Consider the following 20102-nt stretch of genomic DNA (forward strand, 5'->3'; position numbering starts at 1 on the left):
CTACAAGCGCGGCAAGCAGCTCACTGATCCCTTGCCTGTATCTCGAACGCGCACCATAATGCCGTCCATGTCGCCACAATCTCAGAAGGGAAGCATGCCTCTGGTTGCCGCCGGTGCTATCTAAACTTTTCACTACATCCTGCGCCATCGAGGCCGGCATATCTGATCGCAGCACGATAAAAGAGCGAGCTGGAGCGGTATTCCCGAAGCTGAACTTTTCTGTTACACTCCAAATCTCGTTTAAAAGTCAGATCAAACCCGGCGCGTAGGATCATCGCATCGACAAATACGAGTTTGCTCGATCAACTTGGCCAACTCTTTTATATAGCAACACCAGCCGGCAACAGCGGTTATGGCCTCGATCAGCAGAGCCAGTGCGGACCACTGCATATGTCCTTGCCTGACGCCTGCTTAGGTGTTTGTTTTTTGTGGCCAGAGATGTCCGACATTCTTTACCCTTATTGATCAGAGCCCTGCGACGTCAGCGTGCTCTTCAATGCAGGGTCACATGTCCCTGGGGACCATTTGGAGCACGAAGATGCACACTCGGACCTCAGAACCTTTCCAACCAGTCTTGAACGCCGTCTATCTCGAGTCGCCGCAAACGCTGCTTGGCGTGGCTCCGTTACCAAACCGCCAATCTAGTCCAGGTAAGGCTGGTCCGGCCTTTTGCAGTGTGAGGATACCTTTCGTCGACGAAGGCACAGGCCCAACAACGTGTTCATCAAATCAATCAGAAGATCCGATCGCCACGTTCGATCCTATCAGCACAACCACTAGCAGGAACGAAATGAGTGCCGGTGCCCTTACTGACCAGCCGAGCCAGAGTCGCAAGCTAATGCCATATGTACATGGAGGCGGAAGGCTCAAAATTCGCACGGCGCAGAGAGCATTTCGAGTCCGCCAGCAGCAGGCCCTTGCGGAAGCAAATCTAAGAATGCGTTCGTTGCAGGAGGAACTAGACGAGGCGGTCAGCGTCAGGAATCACTTCGGACGGCTTTTCAGGAGTCTTAGTCAGGAGCATGAAAAGCTGCTGGGGAAGTTCGACGAGCTAATAAAGTCGGTGGAGTCGAAGCCTTCGAGGCCATGAACCCCCTGGATGTATGCGGTTTCGGGACACTGTTGATCATGGATTTACAACGCTACCAGGAGCCATGTCGGTGGCATGTTTGATTTAGGCTGCCTGCTCGCAGGAAACAGCGGAATTTAGTGGGCTGCGGTCCTCAGCAGCACAGGCGCGACCAACAGGGCTTCATCCTTCGGCCGACACGGCTTAAAAGGGTAAAAGGGTAAAAGGTCGTACACAGCACAGTGCTTACATGAGGCGCAGATAAGCCACCGGCGTCAGGCTGGGAGCGAATAGCCGACATTGATTGGTTCAGGAGCGTCTCGTCTTCATTGTGTCATACACTACCCCCGCATTTCTGGCCGCCTCCTGTACGAAGCTGCCTCAGCCTCTGGAGCATCAGAAGGTGATTTCGCGATGGTCAGGATTCTACAGCTGACCGGGCTACATGTTTGAATCGTGAGAGAGCTCCCAGTGCATCTCCCGCTTGTCAGGAAACTCACCTCGTCCACAAACATCTGGAAGCGTACGAGGACGACATCAGGAAGGGCCCGGTATCTCCTCAGAAGTTGGCACTCCGGTCTCCTGTCGTCGCGCTTGTCTCCATACGGAGTTTGCAGAAGCATGGCTGCCGACGACGGCGGAGGATGCGTCAATGGAAACGCCGCGAAGAAGAAGGGGCCACTGTCCGTTCCCGAATTCGAGTTTGTGTTGATGGGATCGGACGGCGCTCTCAACAAGAAAGGTATCAGCCAGATCCGCGCCCATACTACCCGCGAACTGCATAAGACTAGGCGCGAAAATGGCCAGGTACGTCGGGTTATCACGGTCAACAATGCTCACCTAACGTCCCTGTCCCAAGCCTCTTGCACGTCGCCGGCGTAATCGTCCTGGGATCACCTTCTATGGTTCCCAGATGGATCCTTTTCATAGCCTTCCACAGCTCCCCATGGAAGAGCAGCACCCCGGCATCCTGGATCAAGTCAAACACAATGGTAGGCCCCTACTTGTTTGGCCGTTACCTGTTCCACTCCCGTCTGCATGGAGGGCAACATCGGCTGATCCTGCCCGCCACCTCGATAGTCTTCATTGTCTACAACCAAAAAGAAATGCAACAGACAATTTGGCCCGAGGGGACCAAGAACTGTACATTCTTTACAGCAATGTTACTGATGTGCTCTGTCCATCTGGACGGCTTGACGACCGGGTCAAGTTCCGCCACGACGAGGGCGTTGAAGGTGGAAGCTATGCGTCTTGTCCGTGAGAGCGTTCAGGATGCATCTCGAGCTGCGATAATCACCTCCATTTCTGCTATCGCCTGCCTGGCTACGTGCGCTCTAGTACGTGTACCCCGCTGAGCTTTCCGCACGCATAGCCGAGGGGTCGGCAAAGGCCACGCATCTCGCAATTGTTCGGGTGCTGACTGTGTTAGGTCCGGGGAGAGCTGGCAGGCGCCGAAGAATGTAAGTTGTCATTTCTCTGACACATGTTTCTCGATTGCAGGGAGTTTTGCGTTGGTGAAAGTCGTAGCCTCGATAGTTCCCACAGCATCTGTTCGACCGTGGCTGATGCTATCGTCCTGAAAGATCTGATGCATCGCAATGCATACGCTGTCCTCATCCAAGAAGCCGTCAGACTGAAGATGTTTGAAGATTCCAGGTTTTGCAAGGACATCCTCAGGGTCATCACTGTCATTGCGTAAGCGGGAAGATCGTTCTGGTCATCGTCCTAAGCTTACCTGGCCACCAGTGTCGCAAGACGATGTGGTATACCAACCTCTGGGCTGGCACCGCGAGCGGATTCACGTACGCTGCTCAGAGAGTACGAGCGTGTTTTCGAAGACAGATGGCGCTCACGTACCCATCCCGAACCGGAGCTATACTCGCCTCTCTACGACGGGAGGCAAGACCTAAGTGAAGACCCGTTTCCGTTCGTGGATGGAGAACACCTTCGGCTTCTCCTGCAGATGACTCAATCGACGATCAAAATATGGATGCGCCTCAGGACATCGCCTGCAGCACAACAAGCGCCACTAAACAGCCTCATCCTGAAGTCGCTGCACCAGCGCATATTCAACATGCCATGCTCGGCAGTGCCTGACCTGCCATCCTCGAATGACCATGTCTACGAAGCATGCAGACTGACCTCACTGCTCCTCATTCGAGCTGTGGACAACCATCGACACTGGCGCTCCGAAGCCGTCGGCACATCAATCCTGCAGAGGATCCGCTGCGCTCTCCAGAAAACAGATCTGGACGCGTTCTGGGGAAAGAACATCGGGCTCCTCTACTTTGTGGTACTAGTGTTCCACAGCGCAGCGTTTGGCACACCCGATTACCTTTTCGGACACGCTCTCCTAGGAAGAATTCACTTTCAGCTGACGTATTCGTACAACGACTGGCATGGCGCATTGCTCCCGATGGCGGTTCTCAACAACCTAATGCCGGCCACGAAGCCATCGGTGTCGGAAGAGCCTGAGGCACTTGAGTTGACGGCAGGGTACAGCACTATTCTGTCTGACATGCAGACAGTGGTAGGATCCAGTTTTCCTTTACCATTGCAAGACATCCAGAGCCATGGATGACTATGGACGTCGGAGATAATCGTGCGACCCCAGAGCCTAATATGAGACGCCGTATTGTCCGGACGACCGCATTGACCAGAGTTAGCACCGGTGGAGTACCCATCCCCTTCAGGTACGATAGGACTACCGGCCCCTCAATGTCCTGCAACGTCCCTCCACGGCACGTCGGGTTGGAGCTCATTCTCTCTCTTTCGCGCCACGAGGAAAACAGGGACTACAGCATTCATATCGTAACAAGGAGCAGGTCTGCCTCGGGCAACCTAATCACGGTCCTCCGATAATATGGGGGAGCCCAACACGCCGATGGAGGCGGCAATACGAATGTCTCGGACCGATCCTCTTCCACACGGTTATCGACCTCTCGCTCGGACCTCTACTGCCAATAATTCAGCCTCATGGTGGCTTTGAACGGGGGATAGTTCCTCTGACCTCTGCTTTATTTGGCGCTATGCCCCGATGCTGGCGTATTCGTATCGAGTTGCCAGCCAGTTGCTTGGCTTTGTGGGGTAAGATGTGCTCCCGGCTCCATGGCAAGGCTGACTCGGCAGCTTTGGTGAGCGAATACTATTTGCCATTGCTTGTCTTGTGCCGCAATGGCGATGCAGCCTTTCCTTGTCGCATCAATGTCGACGAATTGACGGAGTCAACCTTGTCGGATGACGGCCGTAAGGCTGATTGCCTTTCCGAAAACGAAGCACGCCACCCCTATATTACTAGATTCTCAATTGATACCCCGTACACATGTTGTGGATATCTGTCGATATTGAAATTTGTTGTCAAAACCACGGGCATTCACTCTGCCACTTTTCTAGTGCTTGCCGCCGGAAGGACGTTTCGACAGTCGACTCGACTGAAGCATCTTGTTCAGCACGGCTGCCTGCGATCCAGAACGATGCATCAGACCTGTAAGTGTGCGCAAAGCCAGGAACGACACGGGTACTGAGCAAACTCGGAATAGCCGACATCAACAAATTCCTTGCCGATGTCGTCCAGGGACCATCCGGCGTCTTTGCGGTCTTCTTCGCAATCTCCTGTGGAGTGCACCTCTGGCAAAGCAGGTAGAGTTGTCCAAGCAGTGTTGTTTGTTGCTGATACGACATGTCACGTCTCTGATACGAAATGTCCTTGACCAGGAAGTATCGGTCCTGGCCGTATACCTGGCCGCTTCCATGCGCTTGCATTCTCATGATGGCCGGCTTCATCTGTCGTGAGATCAGCGCGGACACAACTGAAGCAGATGACCTCGCCAGCGTCGTGCAGGGGTTGTTCTACAGCGCACCGTAGGTCCTCCCCTACAGTGTGCACGCGTTTCGCGAACGCAGCTTACACGGCCCTCCTATCCCGCACAGCCCGGTTTTCGCGCTCCCTCTGTACACGTTCCTCCTCTGCTCTCCCGTCAGCACCGAGCTTCTACCCTGGCTGAACCAAACAATATCATACATCGTCATCTGGGCGTTGACTAGCGCCATCATATCCTGCACGGCACAAGGGTGCGCGACGTATTTCGACCCGGCGGCGAAACGATCAGCCATCACCTCGGCTCTCGCGCTGTTGAAGGCAAGCTTGTTCCTGCAGCTGTCCCTCAATGCCGTCGTCTTATGTGTCCTTGTCGTCGTGTTCATGAATTGGCGGAATGGTCGCAGCAACGGGAGCCACAGGGGTATCAGTGGGCTTCTCACGGAGGATGCAGATGCAGTCGGAGGACGACGTGGGCCCACGGCTCGATCGTCGCACATATTTGTGGTCTCCTTGTTGGGCTTGACCGTGTTACTTGTCGTGCGGAATGTGTTTCGCACGGTTCAGGTCTTCATGTCGCCTCTTTCTGGCGTCTGGGTGGACGAGGCGTACTTTTGGGTGTTTGAGGCGTGTGTCATGGTGTGCTTTTCGGGGTGGTTCCACGTCGTGCATCCGGCGAGGTATGTTTCGCTGGGGTATGCGTGCGGGTTGGGAGGTCCGTGTGCGTGAATAGGAGAGGCATTACTGAAGAGAGAGAAGAGAGAAGGGGAGGGGTCGTGGAGGATGAGCATGAGGATGAGCCACAGGAAACAAGCGAGGCGAACATGACTACTTTCGAAAGGATGTCCTGAGTTCTCTTGACCTTGTCCGACAATGATTTCTCGCTTTCATCATGCTTTACTTATCTCGACGGCGAGAGGGACACGAGCTTGAGTCATGAAGCAGCTCCCGTCATGAGATTCGGGCTCCATATCCCCACGCGCACGCGATTTAACGTACCGCAACTACTCGAACCGAGCCTGGGCGAGACCTGATTCTTCTCCTCATTAGCATCTACCACTCATGCTCTGTTCAAAATCACCTCTCCATCTTCGATTCGAGATTATGCTTTGGGCCGCAATTCCCCGACGCCATGGAAATTGAACTGTCCCAAGAGCCCCAGTGCACGCATGCGTACAGTGTGGGAGTTTCGCGACGACGGATAATTACCTTGTAGGACACTGACAAGTAAGAACAGAGTACACGAGCACTTGACAGATAGGAAGACATGTCGATCCCCGTAACCGTCGTGGTAAACCCCTCTGCACGACGACGGAGTCCGGATGCTCACGATGATGACCACCGATGGCCTTCCAAGTTTCAAGCGCTTCGAAGGCAAACAGTGCTGCCGCTGTTGTATGTACATACCTAGGTGCGTGACTAGACTACCTATCTAGTTAGGCACGTTAGATCAGAGCCAGCCCTACGGTGCCGCAGGGCCTACAGTACCGAGGGGTCACTGCATGACGTAGGTCGAGTCCGGCTCGGGGACCAGCCAGAACGTTGTGGTTGTGGAGATCTTAGATGCCTGCCGCATCGATGGGACAAAGTCACCTGGAAAGTATGACAAGGGTGGATCCCCGGCAGTTGCAGACGTGCAATCTGGCTGGCGGAAGCAGAACCAAGGTGCATGAATTTTCAAGAAAGATCAAAGGTGGTTCCCAGAGCGACCACGGTACATAGCACGTAGTGCATATTACTTTGGTCATTAACTATTGTAGTTAAAGAACAAGGTGCTGCAGCTTCAGTGTGTTGGGTAAAGTCGACTGGATTTGCCTTGTCTCGTAGTCAACACCACTGTCCCTAATTACACAACCCTCCAACTTCGACACCATGCCCCTCCCCACAGGCGTGTACCGCGCCGACCAAGTCGGGTCGCTCCTCCGCCCGCAAGAAATCCTGGCACTCCGCGAAAAGATTGCCAAAGGGGAAGCCTCGATCTCGGACCTCCGGCCGCTCGAGGACAAATACATCGCCGACGTGGTGCGCAAGCAGCTGGACGCCGGGCTGAGGGCCATCACGGACGGCGAGTTCCGCCGGGGCTTTTTCCACCTGGACTTTCTACAGCACCTGGACGGGATCGAAGTCCGCGGCCAGCTCATGAGCACAAACACCTCCAAGGGCGGCTTCCAACCGCCAACGCTCGTGGTGACGGGCAAACTGGGCCATCCCAAGGCCATCCAGGTCGACGACTTTAGGTTCCTCGAACGCCAGATCCAGGAAGCCGGCGGCGCGGGCAAGGCCACGACCAAAGTCGCGATCCCGAGTCCCACGATGGTGCATTTCCGTGGAGGGCGCCAGACGATCGACCTCGACGCGTATCCCTCCATGGACGACTTCTTTGACGACCTCGCGCGCGTGTACCAGGAGGAGGTTGCAGACTTGTACGCCGCGGGCTGTCGGTTCCTGCAGCTCGACGATACCAATCTCGCGTACCTGTGCGATCCGAAGATGCGGACCGAGGCCGAGGCCCGGCATGGGAGCGACGCGCGTCAGATCGCAAGCCAGTATGCCAGTTTGATCAATCGCGCGATTGAGAAACGGCCGGCCGATATGACGGTGGGGATTCACCTGTGTAGAGGCAATCATCGGAGCCAGTGGTTCGCTCAGGGCGGGTAAGCTGGCCCACCAGAAGTGTCGGGGTCTTGGGACCTCTTTCCCCCGTTTTTCATGTTAACTGTTACTGACTCTGACTCTACGCTGTCCAGCTACGAACCCGTCGCCGAGGTGCTTTTCCGCGATCTCAACGTCGACGTCTACTTTCTCGAATACGACGACGCGCGGTCCGGCGACTTTTCCCCACTCCGGCACTTGCCGGAGGACAAGGTCGTGGTCCTGGGCGTGCTGACGAGCAAAAAGGGCGACCTGGACGACAAGGACGCCATCACCCAGCGGCTCAACGAGGCCGCGAAGTACTGCAAGAAGGGGCTGGATCAGCTGTGCGTGAGTCATCAGTGTGGGTTCAGCAGTACGATGGAGGGCAACGAGTTGAGCGAGGAGCAGCAGTGGGCGAAGCTCCGGTTGGAGGTCGAGATTGCGAAGAAGGTCTGGGGGGATGATTTGTCGAAATAGGCGTGGCGTCAGTGAGTTGGAAAATGGACGTCCGTCAAGATCTCAGGTTGTCTTGTCATGGCTTCGCTTCGTCTAACAAGTCCACTTCAACAGTGAGGCGAGACGAGGCATAGCATAGACTGGGTTGTGCATTTCCTCACTTTTGTCATGTGGGTCAAAAGTACGTGCGAGTACATACTGAGTAGATAGTCTTCAACATATGATACCCGGTTTGGCGGATGCATCTTCATCTTCACCTGTGTATACTGGCATGCATTACCACTCCTGGAATGTCCTTCTCTGTAGCCACCTCCCAAACCGGACGACCAGTTTGTCCAACCGCGTGAAATGGTCGGCCATCCAAAGCACGCATATCGTGCCGACCGCCTCGATCGCAAAACAGGCAAGATATCCCTCCCCCAGGGTCTTCTCACGCCAAGGGTTCAGGATCGGCTTGAAAAGACCCTCCAACACAATGATGTGCATGCAGTAGATCCCAAAGGAGAGATCGCCCAAGTATTGAGAGAAACTCCAACGGAAGGGGACTTGCAACGCGGGGTAGTTATCCAGCGCGAAGATGAGCAGGACGGCTCCGATGCTGACCCAGAAAGTGTACATAGCCTCGCCGTACCATGAGGGCACAAGTCGAAGCAAATACGGCCAGGGAAAGGGAATCGCAGGGTTGGTGTCGGGATCGTCGGGCTGGCTGAGCAAGAAGAGCCCGACCGTACACATGACGATGCACCCGAGTTTGCCTGCTAAGCCGTGGCCCGGCCACCCACCTGATGGCGGCTGCTTCTCGCTTGTTTCAGCTTGGGGCAACAACCTACCCACGCGCTCGGGACGTGGAAGCAGCGCCAGGTCCGCGATGAACGTGCCCGCGAGGAATTCCGCAACATACACCGCCCGCCAGTAATACGCCAGGAGGACCACCACCCACAAAGCGATCCACCTCGACCGGGTCGATAGTTTGCACGACGCAGCGCAAAACACCAACACCACCATGCTGCCTCGGTATTCCACGGGGATGGTCCACATCTGGTACAAGTATCTGGATCCGAAAGCGCCCCCATGGATCCAACCTTGGAGGTGCGCAAACGGGTCGCTCGAGTATAGCCAGTCATTGAACCAGTCCCATAGCTGCTCATGAAGTGTGTCTTTTCTCTCTGTAGCGTGTGGCCCAAACCACCCCAGATAGGTAATTGCCATTGCTACGAACGTCGCGACGCCCGTGCTGCCGTATAACCTGAGCCATCTCCGGAACGTCGACGAGGCAAGACAATCCAGCAACTTGGCGGTATCTCTGTTGTGTATCATGACGAGCATGCGGTAGCTCAGCACGTATCCGGAGATGACAAAGAAAATGGCCACCATGCCGGGGCCGCCGCGGAAGAGGACGCGGAAGAAGAACACATTCTGGAACACCCATAAGCTGGGGAGTGGGTACGAGTGGTAGAAGAAAACGATCAGAGCCGCGTAGCCGCGCAGGGCGTCAAGGTAGGCCGTCGGATGGGGATCCTTTTCGCCGGTCGTCGCCCCGCCGTGCATGTAGGTCGGTAAGAGGCCGCCGAGGAGGCTTCTCAGCAGGTGATTGAGTTGGGTCCATTTCCACCGACTAGGTTCTAGTTGTCGAGGTATTGGTAAGGATGGTTCGCTGGGTAAAGGGTTAGGGTAGTTCTCAGCAACGTTGTCTAAGCATGGTTCGTGCAAGAGAGGGACGATCTGCTCCATCTCAAATAATTCGCGTGTGTGCTGCCAAAATCAGGGCAGCGTTGAGTCGACCGGCTGGTCTTGCAAGGAAAAAGCTGCACCTGGGATCAGATTTGAGGCAGCAGAAGGACAGTCGGAAAGGCTAGGATTGGAAAGTCTTTAGAGTCCACCCCCCTTACATTGTTCAACCGCAGTCACGGCGCGCTGTGCACGTAAATCTTGCCTCTCCCGGAGCATTCGAGCACTGGCCAGCAACGCGCGTCGAATAGCGATCACGGCCTCCACCTGCCGCGGCGCATTCTTGGAGCATACTAGACTGTGGCATCCTCGCCATATAGTCGAAATATTGTGCTTACGTGTTCGCGCGTGCAAAAGCGTGGCCAGGTTTCGTCAGTTGGCGATGAAGCTGATTTAGGGCCAGAGTTAACAATGGACCGGGAACGAGATTTGCTGGAACGGCGGATGTTGGCCATGTCCCCTTCCGTAGCAGAGCTCGCGGTGCGACTACGGTGAAGTTGCGCCCAAGCTAGTTCACTATTAGTGCTATTCCCCTTGCCTTACGGGATAGTTTCTAATTCCTCCTTTCTTTCCCCTTGACAACTTCATTCGCCCCACTAACACCACAGCCATTGCTATCGTGTGGAACAATTTCGTCGCATGAAGACAATAGTGATTTCTCAACCGCAGATCCTATCATTGTCTCCACCAAAGCCGGCGATGGCAGGTTACACGGAAGATTGACGCGTCTGATCCGTGTCGTCAAAGTGTCTCCCGGTCAGGTTTCCGGACATGACCGTCCACAATGGAACGGCCATTTCTAGTCGTGGCATGGTACATCCTAGTGAGGAACTTGTGAGCAATGATGTTTACATTACAGGTCGAGATGGTCTATATCACCAGTCTGTAAGTCTCTCTGAATTGTCTATCTCTACTGCTTTGACTAGAAACTTTGGGGCAATCGAGACACCCGCCATCGAGCCATCACTATGTCGCCCAATGGAATCAGCAAAGTGGTTGAACCGAAGGACGGCAGGCTCTCATTGCCTCACGAGTATATGCCCGGTCTGCCTGCCAAGCATTTGAACACCCCAGTTGAAGTGACTCCTTCACCCAAGGAGAAGGCTGCCGGGCGGTTCAATGATGCTAATATCAAACTATTCCTTTCTGGAGTGCACCGAGACGGCGTCGTGGTACTCAAAAATGTGATTGATCCAGACCACCTCGATGTCATCAACGACTTCATGGTCGAGGACACCAAGAAGGAACTCAGCAAGGAGAAATCTCTACAAGAACTTCGGAGCCGAGAACATCCAGCAAGGCCCTCCGCTGACTCCCTCGAAATACTTCTTTGACGATATCTATCTCAACAAACTCCTCTTTCACGCAGTCAACCTGTACCTGGGACCCAACGCAACGCGGAATATGATCAGTGGCAATAGCGCTCTTCCACACGGTATGAAGAGACAGCCTGTTCATTCTGATGCCATGTGCAGGCATCCACCGGCACCATTCTACGTGGTTGCAGGTGACCGTAGGCTCAAGAAATAGTTTACGGCGTCGGAAGATCAAGTGTGACGGGGCGTAAGTACCCCGCAAACGCTGCTCCGTCTAGCCAGATTCCCGGTTATGGTATTGAACACAAACTTTTCAGTGCTAACGACAAAGTCAGCCGCCCATGCTATTCATGTCGCTGGTACAAGCACCCGGAAAGATGCATCTACACATTCTCGCGCCCAGCGCTGATCCTGAGTCGAAAGTGAGTACTGCCAAATGGGCCATCATCGGCACGAAGGAAATTGCCAAGCAAGAGAAGGAATTTTGAGTCTGTCCCGCAACGTCTCGAAATGGCAACCGATGTTCTTGCAAAGTTGTTTCCCTCACAAGCAGTCGATGCACCGAGCGGCTTTTCTCGCGAGGAACTGCTCGAAAGACTGCCCTCGACGCTGAGAACACAAATATTGAGACAGGAGCCTCCCCGAGCAAGCCTTCAACTCGACGCCTCTGGTCATGACGGCGTCACATCTCCTGTCTCGCTGCCAGAGGGAGCAGTCCAAGAAGGCCCCCTCCGCCAAGGAGAGGAAGAAAGCACTGTTACTGGCGCTGCGGTTGTTTCGCAAGGCACCGATGCTTCCTCCGAGGCTTGAGATAATGTGAACGCCCTCTCGGCCACGTCGGCACAGCCCTCGTCGTATGTCAGCCCATCCTCCACAATGCAACTGTTTCGCGCTATTATCAGGATTGCGCCCGAGTCGACGGGCCAACAACGCTCATGCCAAAGTCCCGCGACTACCCAACGAAGTGGTTCGATTCGCTCCCTTGGAGCTGCCTACCGACCACCACCGTCTCCTCAGATAACCGAGAGAGTGAATAATTTGATTGATTCCTACTTTCGCTGGGTCCATCCTGCAACGTCAGTGCTTGATGGGGTAAAATTCAGAAAGACTGCTTCTTCTGGAACTCGAAATGACTCTCTATTGCTATGTTTGTTTAATATGGTGCTTGCGTTAGGTTCCATCGAGACAACGAAAACGGATTCAAGAGAACATCTGACCTATTATCAAGCTGCGAAATCTCATTTGGATCTCGAGGGGCTTGGGAACAAAAGTTTTGAGACTTCAAGCCTTGATTCTCATGGCTGGCTGGTACAACCATTACCGCAACCGCCCAAACCTTGCATCTGCCCTACTTGAAGCTGCCGTTCGCATGGCATATGTCTCAGGCCTCCACAAAGAACTGCCCGATAGTACCGGAACGGCAGAGCCTCAAGATTTGAGGCGGAAGATCTGGTGGAATCTTGTTGTCTTTGACGCAGCTGAGGCTGTGACTCTGGGTCGCTCTTTAGACACAAGGGTCTTTGAGACCGAAATTCACTGTCCGAGAGAAGTGGAAAGGCTCTGTTTTGTTGGTCATCTCCCCCGCGCGAACCTCATATCCTTCCCCGTGACCAGTTGCTGACTGCTCTGGATGTTTTCGCCGGATGACGCTCTAGACTCTCCGTCTTCAGCTTCAGCTTCAATATTGGCCATTAACGTTGGCTTCTCGCGCATAATGATACAGATACAAAGCCGTTTGATGACAGCCCCGACATTGACCTTCACAGAGTCGCTCAGCCTCGACGCGCATCTTGTTGATTGGTACGAAGCTCTCCCGAATTACTTCCACAGGTTGATCGGGAACGTTGACTCCACACCGCCAGAAGCCTCCGCCTCGAGTCAATGCATCCAGCCTCTGTTGACGATCAAGTGGCGTTATCTCAACTTGAAATTGTTGCTTTACTGGCCAAGCCTCAGGGAAGCCGTCCTCAACCGGATCCCTTTCGGTGACCTCACCTCGGATCAGCGCTTGTGCATACGAAAATGCCCAACCCTCTCTGCCGAGACGGTCGACTCGGCCAAGAAGCGTTCGTCCGGAACGCCCAATCATATTACATGGTACTTGCTACAAATGTGCATGGTGCCATTGCTGAGCTTGTATGTGTTCCGTGAGGAGATCAACGTCCAAGGTTGCCGAACAGCGCAAGACCCACCAGATAGGCTTCAAGCATTCCAGTTTTGGAAGGGACGCAGTCCGCCAAATCAGGGATGAATGTCACAGGCAAGGACAGATTACTCTGTCCTTGATGAGGGAGATGAAGCCGTGGGCTGTCGCATCCGGCAAGATGCACGACCTTCTCAGCCACCTGTACGAAGCCAGAGACCAAGATCTCGGGTCTGGAATAACACCGAAGAGAGTCCTGTGCTCATCTTGGGTTCCCCGGACAGTTCTTCTTTACGGCAGAGCGTCCAACCTCGTTCAAGACCTGTGGATTCTGATTCTGGAAACAAAAGCAATAATATTCACTTGAAGTACAACAATGCATTTCCACCGGAATACACCACTACCATTTCCGACAAACATAAATATCCATACAACTCAGCCTCAGATCAGTGGTGGTGCGCACGATAGTCTCATGAGCCAATTCGAACAACTCTCATGGGACTGGTCGGAGGTATAACATTCACATGGCCAAACGCGACACTCGAAAGCCTCTTTGACTTGCCAGATGAATCTCAATATATCAACCAAGACCCATTTGGAGTCGGCTAAACCACTATTCGTACAATCTCTTCTGTCGACTGCGTCTTTCAGTGCACAGAGTTGGACAAAGCCACACTAAGACAACTCTACCGGGCGTTTCAACCTCTATGCAGCCGCAGTGACATCCTCGTTCCAATCGACCAAAGCTTTGCTTCTTAATTCCATCCTTCCCGTTTCAGCTGTCATGCCGGGACACCGACAAAGTGGAAGCTCACGGGCTCGAATGGCGGTGTCGGAAGCTCAGTTTCGTTTCTCATCGACACGCAGCACAAAGAGGTTGCTGCAGGAGAGCATCTCGGCTTTGCTGAATTAGCCGATATCCACATTTCGCGATCAGCGCTACCGTCAGATCAATCTTAAGCCTTTTCGCTCTTTTCACGTCCCGCCTTCCATTCCTCGACCAAGCCGACATAATCTTCCGGTCCATAGGGGTCAAACATATCCGCCACTTTCCCTGATTTGCGGTGCGAGTTCACGTTCAGATCAGTCAGCAACATGTCGAGATAGGGAACTGCATCGAAGACAAAGTCTGGAAAGCTGGGACCATAGCCAGTAGGATATCGCCACTTGCCGAATTGGGTGTGCAGAACCGTCTCCCATCGGATGTCGTCCTGCGAAGAAGGCAGTCTGCTGAGATTGCCGTCGAAGAAGGCGCAGATCCAGAGCGCTTGGACAGTGGCAACGGTCGACGTCGTAATGCAGGAGAGCATCCCTGCGAAAGCTATATTTCGCTTGGGAACCATAGCAGGGGGCACTGTGAATCTGTACATCCGGAGAGGTTGATGCATTCTTTCGGACAACTTTTCTTCAAGCTGGCCTCTTCGCGGCGGTTGAGCGTTGAGGCTTGGCAGCTTCTGAAGAATCTCTCGGTCCGCGTCCTTAGCTAGCTCATCCAGGTCAGCGGGCGAGTGATGAAGTCCCACGTCAGCTTCGCTCCCAGCCTCGAAGTGCAGCGTGGGTTCTTTCTTCCAGCCCGTCGCCAAGACCACGACGTCCGGCTTGAGAGTATCCCCGGATTTCAAGCTCACTGACTGTGGTCCAAAGCCAGTGACCTCATCGATATGCACGCGAACCTTGCCTTCTCGAACGAGGTCAAAAAAGCTCGTCGTATAATTGTGAATGCTCAGTGAACTGCCAATGTAGAACGCCGGATCCCACGGTTTCAACTTCTTCAACTCCGGATGCGAGTCGTACTTATTCAGCGCGATCACGTCACTCGCGAGGATCTTCCAGAAGGTGGAAACAATGGCGCGACCCAGGAAGGTCGAGTGAAGGAAGTTGCGAATTCCAGAGTAGCCGTCCTCGGCACCCCAGATGCAAGGGCTGAGCCACGTGAGGAAGCGCGTGTGGACGAGCTTTTCGAGCCATTTCTTCAGCGGCGTCACGTAGGGCGGCGCCATCCAGACGGGTCCGCGGCCAGACTCCCGAATCACCAGGTCGACTTGTACGCCAGCGGTAGCGTAGGCATACGCGACGTCCCATGCTGATTTGGCGCCGCCGACAACGACAATACTTTTCGCGGCCTCGATAGTGTCAGCTTTCTTGGCGAAGTCTCGGATGTGGAACAAAGAACCCTCGAAATCCTGCATGCCGGGTATATCGGGAATATATGGCTGCGATGTCAACCCCGTGGCGAGTATCAGTTTCTTGGTCTCGAAGGTCGAGCTTTTCTGCTCGGAAGAAGCAGCAGTCGCAGAATCAGAGGATGGGGAAGACGTCTTGATTAGCCAGCCTCCATCTTGTGTTGGTTCCACGGAGTCGACTTTAGTGTTGAACCGTGTACGCTCGAGGACGCCAAACTTGTCGGCATAGTCCGTGAGATAGCGATGAAGGACAGTCCCTGGGATGTGCTCGCCGGGCTTGACTCCATAGGTATCCTGTTTCATGGGAAAGTCAGGGTATTCGTACGTGCCCAGCATGTTGTTGGACTTGAGGCCCAGGTAGAGGCGGTCTTGAGCCCAGACGCCGCCGACTGACGTGTTGGCTTCCAGGACGGCCACATTCTCGGACGGATGGAGTTCGATGTATGTTTTCGCGGCTGCGAGGCCGTACCAGCCTTTTCAAGACGCCAGCGAAAGAGCATGTTAGCTGTCGTACGCGGTACCATGGGCGATCGGAGGTATTCTGATTGAGACTTGGATGAGGCCGGACTTACCGGTGCCCACGACGACGAGGTCAAATCTATCCATTGGGTTGAGATGTTTGTGCTCGTCCATCCAACAGTTAAAATTGACGGTTGGATTTCCCACTGGTGATAATTGCCTGACCGCTCAGGCGATAAGAAATATTGCTCGGCGTGATTGCGCCCCTCGTCGATGGCAAAACCTAATACGCGATAGGGTTTGAGGCAGGCCCAGGAAGTTAGTTGAGGTTGTCCTTTCCGAACGAGCAACTCGTTGCGCCGAGAAACTTGGTGTACTTCGGATATGCAGTCAGAGCATGGATTGTAAAAGTGGTGAATTTCGTGCCAGCGACGCGGTGCAGCTCGGTGACTTGCAAATGCCCTCGTTCGTAGGGAAGTTCGCGCGGAGTGTACCCCGTCAGCGACTGCTTCGTATGGGTTACAGCCGTCCTCAAGAGCCGTTGCAACGAAGAGCACGAGACATTGCGAAAGGCGAACAGGACGGGGTAGCTGGACAAGACACTGACACCTCAACCCTGAAGATCATTTTCTGAAAAAAATAATGCTTGTCTCGCGGTTTGGACGCCATCTCCCTGCGGATGCGTCGATGGGCCCGAACTAGCACAGTACCACAGTACCTGAGGCAAAACTGCAATTGTGTTCACTTGACAGGTTCGCTTGATGGGGGGGTCCTTAAGTAATTGAAGTGTCAAGCGGAGACGAGCTCACCACTCACAAACCCACCGTCAAGAGTGCGTCTGCATTGGCGTCCAGGGCTACAGCCCCGAGATCCACATTGGCAAAAGAAAGAGATATGAGCAAAGTCTTGATCTCTTGATAAACAAGCAACCCAGGCAGGGCGATATCAGTATCCATGTCAAGTTTAAGCCAGCTGTCAGGATTAGCTGACAAAATGCAGAGCAGTGACGAGTTTGAGGTGAGACGCAAGTGAGAAAGTGCTGTTCAGTACTCCGTCCGTCGCATAGCGCGGGCAGCGGCCCTTCCCTCGAGCCTCTTCACTGCCGAAAAATGTCCTTGGTGGGGGCCGGCTGCCCACGGCTGTTCTAAGAGGCGAGAAACATTCGTTTAGTGGCTCCTTGTTGGCGGGGTTTGAGAGCCAAGAGGCACCGAGGACCGAGCCAATCGCCGCTCATGGGGAACTTGGGCTAGTGCCTGTCGATCTCTTCCGGGGATTTCCTGAACTTTCTTTCTTGGCTTCTTCACTTCACTTCACTCCACTGCTCGAATACCACAGTACTCCGTAGATCAGCGACTCCGAACGCTTTGAGCTGTACGACCGATTTACCGAAGTTTCACGTCTTTTCTAGCACCGCTGCTTCGGGCTTCCGGTCCACACAACAACGGATGATCTACCGGCAGATTTCCACACATGCCATTTTTTTCAACGGCCGTGACTGGCCACCTCCATTTTCTTGATAACTTCTGCGCACATGGAGCCTCGAACCATGCCGCTGTCCGAGCACCCAGCCTTGCTAACTTGTCCAGCCAATTACCGAGCAGCATAGACTCCAGATGAGGTCCCTTGTCGCCTCGCATAGAGTTTTACATTGATACCCACTGCGAAATTTGCCGGGGTTGACAATTGATGAAGCTGACCCGAACCGGCCGGACAATGGCTTCTTTCAGACTAGGGAACTGTGCGAGGCCTCCAGGAGCACCAGGGTAAGATGCAGCATAGCGCCCGGTTGTTGTCGATGATGCATCCTTACGCCATACTGTGATATTCTCCGGCTGGGAGGGCCATGTCCTTCAAGACCTTTCGCGTGCCAAGTGGGAATCACAAACTCCTGGTTCCTGGATGATGCGACCGGGAGTACGTCCGTTTGCAGTTTGAACAGAGAGCCTTCAACAACTGCCAACCTCACGTGGGGACCAAGGGGACACATATCTTCTATATCACCTCCGCCACGTCACGGTATCTTCGTGCTCTTGCTCCGGAACTCTATATTCATACCTTCGATTTCAAGACAGTGCTTGCAGACACTTCGCCATGGCGACTGACTTCAACACCGAGGCCTTTACACTCCTTGGAGTGGGCGTGCTCGTCGTGGCAGTAAGGACTGCCTCCAGACTGTCTATTGCTGGTATCAAGGGGTTATGGCTTGAGTAAGTCTTGTGTCTCCTACCACCTTCAAGCACTTGCCAGATACATTCAATGCTGACCGGGCTGGAATCACAGTGATTATCTGATGCTGTTTGCCACGGTACGACGTCTTGGCTGAAACACTACGCGACGCCCAGTCTGACATGTCTAGGTCATCTATGGTCTCGAGACAGGTACAGCATATGCTGTAGGAGCGTGGTGGCACGGCCTGGCGAACAATGGGATGACCGACGAACAACGGCGGACCTTGGACCCGAGTTCACAAGAATATCAGTTCCGACAGAACGGTTCGAAGACCCAGCTCCTAGGCTGGAGTCTTTACACCCTACTGTTGTGGGTCTTGAAGTTGTGCATGATCATATTCTATCAGCGACTGACGTAGGTGTTATCTTTCCGCTCCATCGCACGGCAACGCGCTGACCTATTACGCACAGGCAGAGCCTCGACCACATGAAGATGAGAGTTCGTGTCGGCTATGCCGTTGTCATTGGGACATACCTGGCTACTGAGCTGTCGATTCTTTTCGGATGCCATCCATTCCACAAGAATTGGCAGATCTACCCGAACCCAGGCAGTGAGTTTGGCGTCCGGCGGGATTCGAAGATGCTTCGGCTTACCCGTTTTCCAGATCATTGCCAACCTGCCATCTCCAGAATTGACCTCTACGTTACTGTCGTGCTGAACGTCTTCTCGGACGCATACTTGCTGTCCATCCCAATCCCGGTGAGTCGATGGCACAAACGTACTATCGTCGCACCATGACTATTGCTGACCCGATGTTTGGCTTTCAGATGCTCATGAAAGCGGATGTCCCATTGGTGCAGAAGCTATCCTTGATCTTCATTTTTAGCGGCGCAATCTTCGTCATGGCCGCTGGCATTCTTCGCGCGGCTCTGGTTCTCGAGGTATACCTCTTGCTGAACGGTAGAAATGCCGGTCATGCAGTATCGAGCGCTGACAAGCTCTACAGGATCCAATCGGAGGTGCTCAAGCGGCTGGCAGTTGGGCCGTGCGAGAAACTTTCGTCGCCGTCGTCGTCTGCAACTTACCGCTGGTATACCAAGGTGGTCGACTCCTTACCAAATCGACTGCGGCTAGAAATCTCTTCTCTCGAGCCACGTCCCGACAAGGTTACGCGTCGCGGCAAGGTTACAGCAAGTCGAGCGACAACTCCAACTTCGAGATGACTTCTACGTCTAGCGTCCCCGGAGCCGAGTTCGATGCCCGCCGGACAGAGTCGAAGCAGGAATTCTTCAAGGCGCCTTGAGTGGAAAACAATGTTGAATATCAAGATGTCGGAAAAATATCTGTGAGAAAGTGTGAAGACACAGTCATGGCCTCCTGATGGATGATGTTTTGGAGCGTTCAGCCATAACCACGATCTCTACTGTACAGTAAAAGTTATCCCGAGATTCTCTAACCTCGGCGGCGTCCAAATTGCTATGTGCCTACGTTCTACTTGGCACAAGCAGGAGCAGCCATTTACATAGCCCAAAAGATCATATGTTCCAGGCTCGCCAAAAGAAATGGCGTGCCAACCCAAACATGTTCCCGTCGAGTACTGAGATAGCCATGCCCATGTCGAGTGAACTCAAGGCTAGTGCTATAGAGAAGTTGAAATACAGAGGCAAACTCGAAGCTCGCATAGCAACGACTGTAGCAATATTGAGGCACGGGCTCCTTGACATCGGACTACAGGAAAGGGAGAAGACTCTCTCCAATCAAGGCACGTTAGAGCATACTCATGCCTCCAAAGACCGTAGCGGACGCCGTACGGAGAGTCCAGCGGGAGGTTGCCATCTCCGCTGCATCCGGTCGACGTCTCCTCATGGACGGAGCGGCCAACATGTCGTTCAACCTCCCTCCGTTACCTGTTCCCTTCTAGATGTCGTTCACCCCGTTCTTCCCCTTTCCTACCGACTTGAAACAACGGGAGGCCAAGGAAGATCAGCCTCGTACCCCGTACTTCGTAGTGATAACGGCGAAGAAAGCACATGCCACTGTTCACGATTCCACCGTCACCAACTCCGCCGATCCTGCCACTTGGTCAACGTCACACTAGAGAACCGAGATGAGGATAACGACGAAGCCT

The 20102-nt window shown here is 53.9% G+C and overlaps 9 protein-coding genes across 9 annotated transcripts; 7 read left to right on the forward strand and 2 right to left on the reverse strand.

Moving 5' to 3' along the window:
- Positions 1-1690: 1690 nt before the first annotated feature.
- A1O7_04826 (uncharacterized protein) lies at positions 1691-3650 on the forward strand (the record flags this gene model as incomplete). Its single annotated transcript, XM_007758836.1, has 6 exons — positions 1691-1876; positions 1929-2061; positions 2150-2406; positions 2499-2529; positions 2653-2764; positions 2816-3650. The coding sequence occupies 6 exons, from the start codon at positions 1691-1693 to the stop codon at positions 3648-3650; spliced, it is 1554 nt and encodes a 517-aa protein (XP_007757026.1).
- Positions 3651-4838: 1188 nt separating this feature from the next.
- Positions 4839-5615, forward strand: A1O7_04827 (uncharacterized protein; the record flags this gene model as incomplete). Its single annotated transcript, XM_007758837.1, has 2 exons — positions 4839-4930; positions 5000-5615. 2 exons carry the CDS (start codon positions 4839-4841, stop codon positions 5613-5615), a joined length of 708 nt encoding a protein of 235 aa, XP_007757027.1.
- Positions 5616-6758: 1143 nt separating this feature from the next.
- A1O7_04828 (5-methyltetrahydropteroyltriglutamate-homocysteine methyltransferase) lies at positions 6759-7997 on the forward strand (the record flags this gene model as incomplete). Its single annotated transcript, XM_007758838.1, has 2 exons — positions 6759-7540; positions 7634-7997. The coding sequence occupies 2 exons, from the start codon at positions 6759-6761 to the stop codon at positions 7995-7997; spliced, it is 1146 nt and encodes a 381-aa protein (XP_007757028.1).
- Positions 7998-8252: 255 nt separating this feature from the next.
- On the reverse strand, positions 8253-9707 carry A1O7_04829 (uncharacterized protein; the record flags this gene model as incomplete). Its single annotated transcript, XM_007758839.1, has 1 exon — positions 8253-9707. One exon carries the CDS (start codon positions 9705-9707, stop codon positions 8253-8255), a length of 1455 nt encoding a protein of 484 aa, XP_007757029.1.
- A 965-nt stretch (positions 9708-10672) lies between these two features.
- On the forward strand, positions 10673-11038 carry A1O7_04830 (uncharacterized protein; the record flags this gene model as incomplete). The annotated part of the gene is made up of 1 exon (XM_007758840.1): positions 10673-11038. One exon carries the CDS (start codon positions 10673-10675, stop codon positions 11036-11038), a length of 366 nt encoding a protein of 121 aa, XP_007757030.1.
- Positions 11039-11530: 492 nt separating this feature from the next.
- Positions 11531-11830, forward strand: A1O7_04831 (uncharacterized protein; the record flags this gene model as incomplete). The annotated part of the gene is made up of 1 exon (XM_007758841.1): positions 11531-11830. One exon carries the CDS (start codon positions 11531-11533, stop codon positions 11828-11830), a length of 300 nt encoding a protein of 99 aa, XP_007757031.1.
- A1O7_04832 (uncharacterized protein) lies at positions 11831-13184 on the forward strand. The gene is made up of 2 exons (XM_007758842.1): positions 11831-12582; positions 12691-13184. The coding sequence occupies exon 1, from the start codon at positions 11897-11899 to the stop codon at positions 12374-12376; it is 480 nt and encodes a 159-aa protein (XP_007757032.1). The 5' UTR covers positions 11831-11896; the 3' UTR covers positions 12377-12582; positions 12691-13184.
- A 935-nt stretch (positions 13185-14119) lies between these two features.
- Positions 14120-15952, reverse strand: A1O7_04833 (uncharacterized protein; the record flags this gene model as incomplete). Its single annotated transcript, XM_007758843.1, has 2 exons — positions 14120-15819; positions 15919-15952. 2 exons carry the CDS (start codon positions 15950-15952, stop codon positions 14120-14122), a joined length of 1734 nt encoding a protein of 577 aa, XP_007757033.1.
- Positions 15953-17896: 1944 nt separating this feature from the next.
- Positions 17897-19277, forward strand: A1O7_04834 (uncharacterized protein; the record flags this gene model as incomplete). The annotated part of the gene is made up of 7 exons (XM_007758844.1): positions 17897-18012; positions 18086-18110; positions 18162-18388; positions 18445-18584; positions 18639-18733; positions 18802-18915; positions 18981-19277. 7 exons carry the CDS (start codon positions 17897-17899, stop codon positions 19275-19277), a joined length of 1014 nt encoding a protein of 337 aa, XP_007757034.1.
- Positions 19278-20102: the final 825 nt, after the last annotated feature.

Source organism: Cladophialophora yegresii, assembly GCF_000585515.1.
Source record: "Cladophialophora yegresii CBS 114405 chromosome Unknown aczIN-supercont1.3, whole genome shotgun sequence".
NCBI lineage: Eukaryota > Fungi > Ascomycota > Eurotiomycetes > Chaetothyriales > Herpotrichiellaceae > Cladophialophora > Cladophialophora yegresii.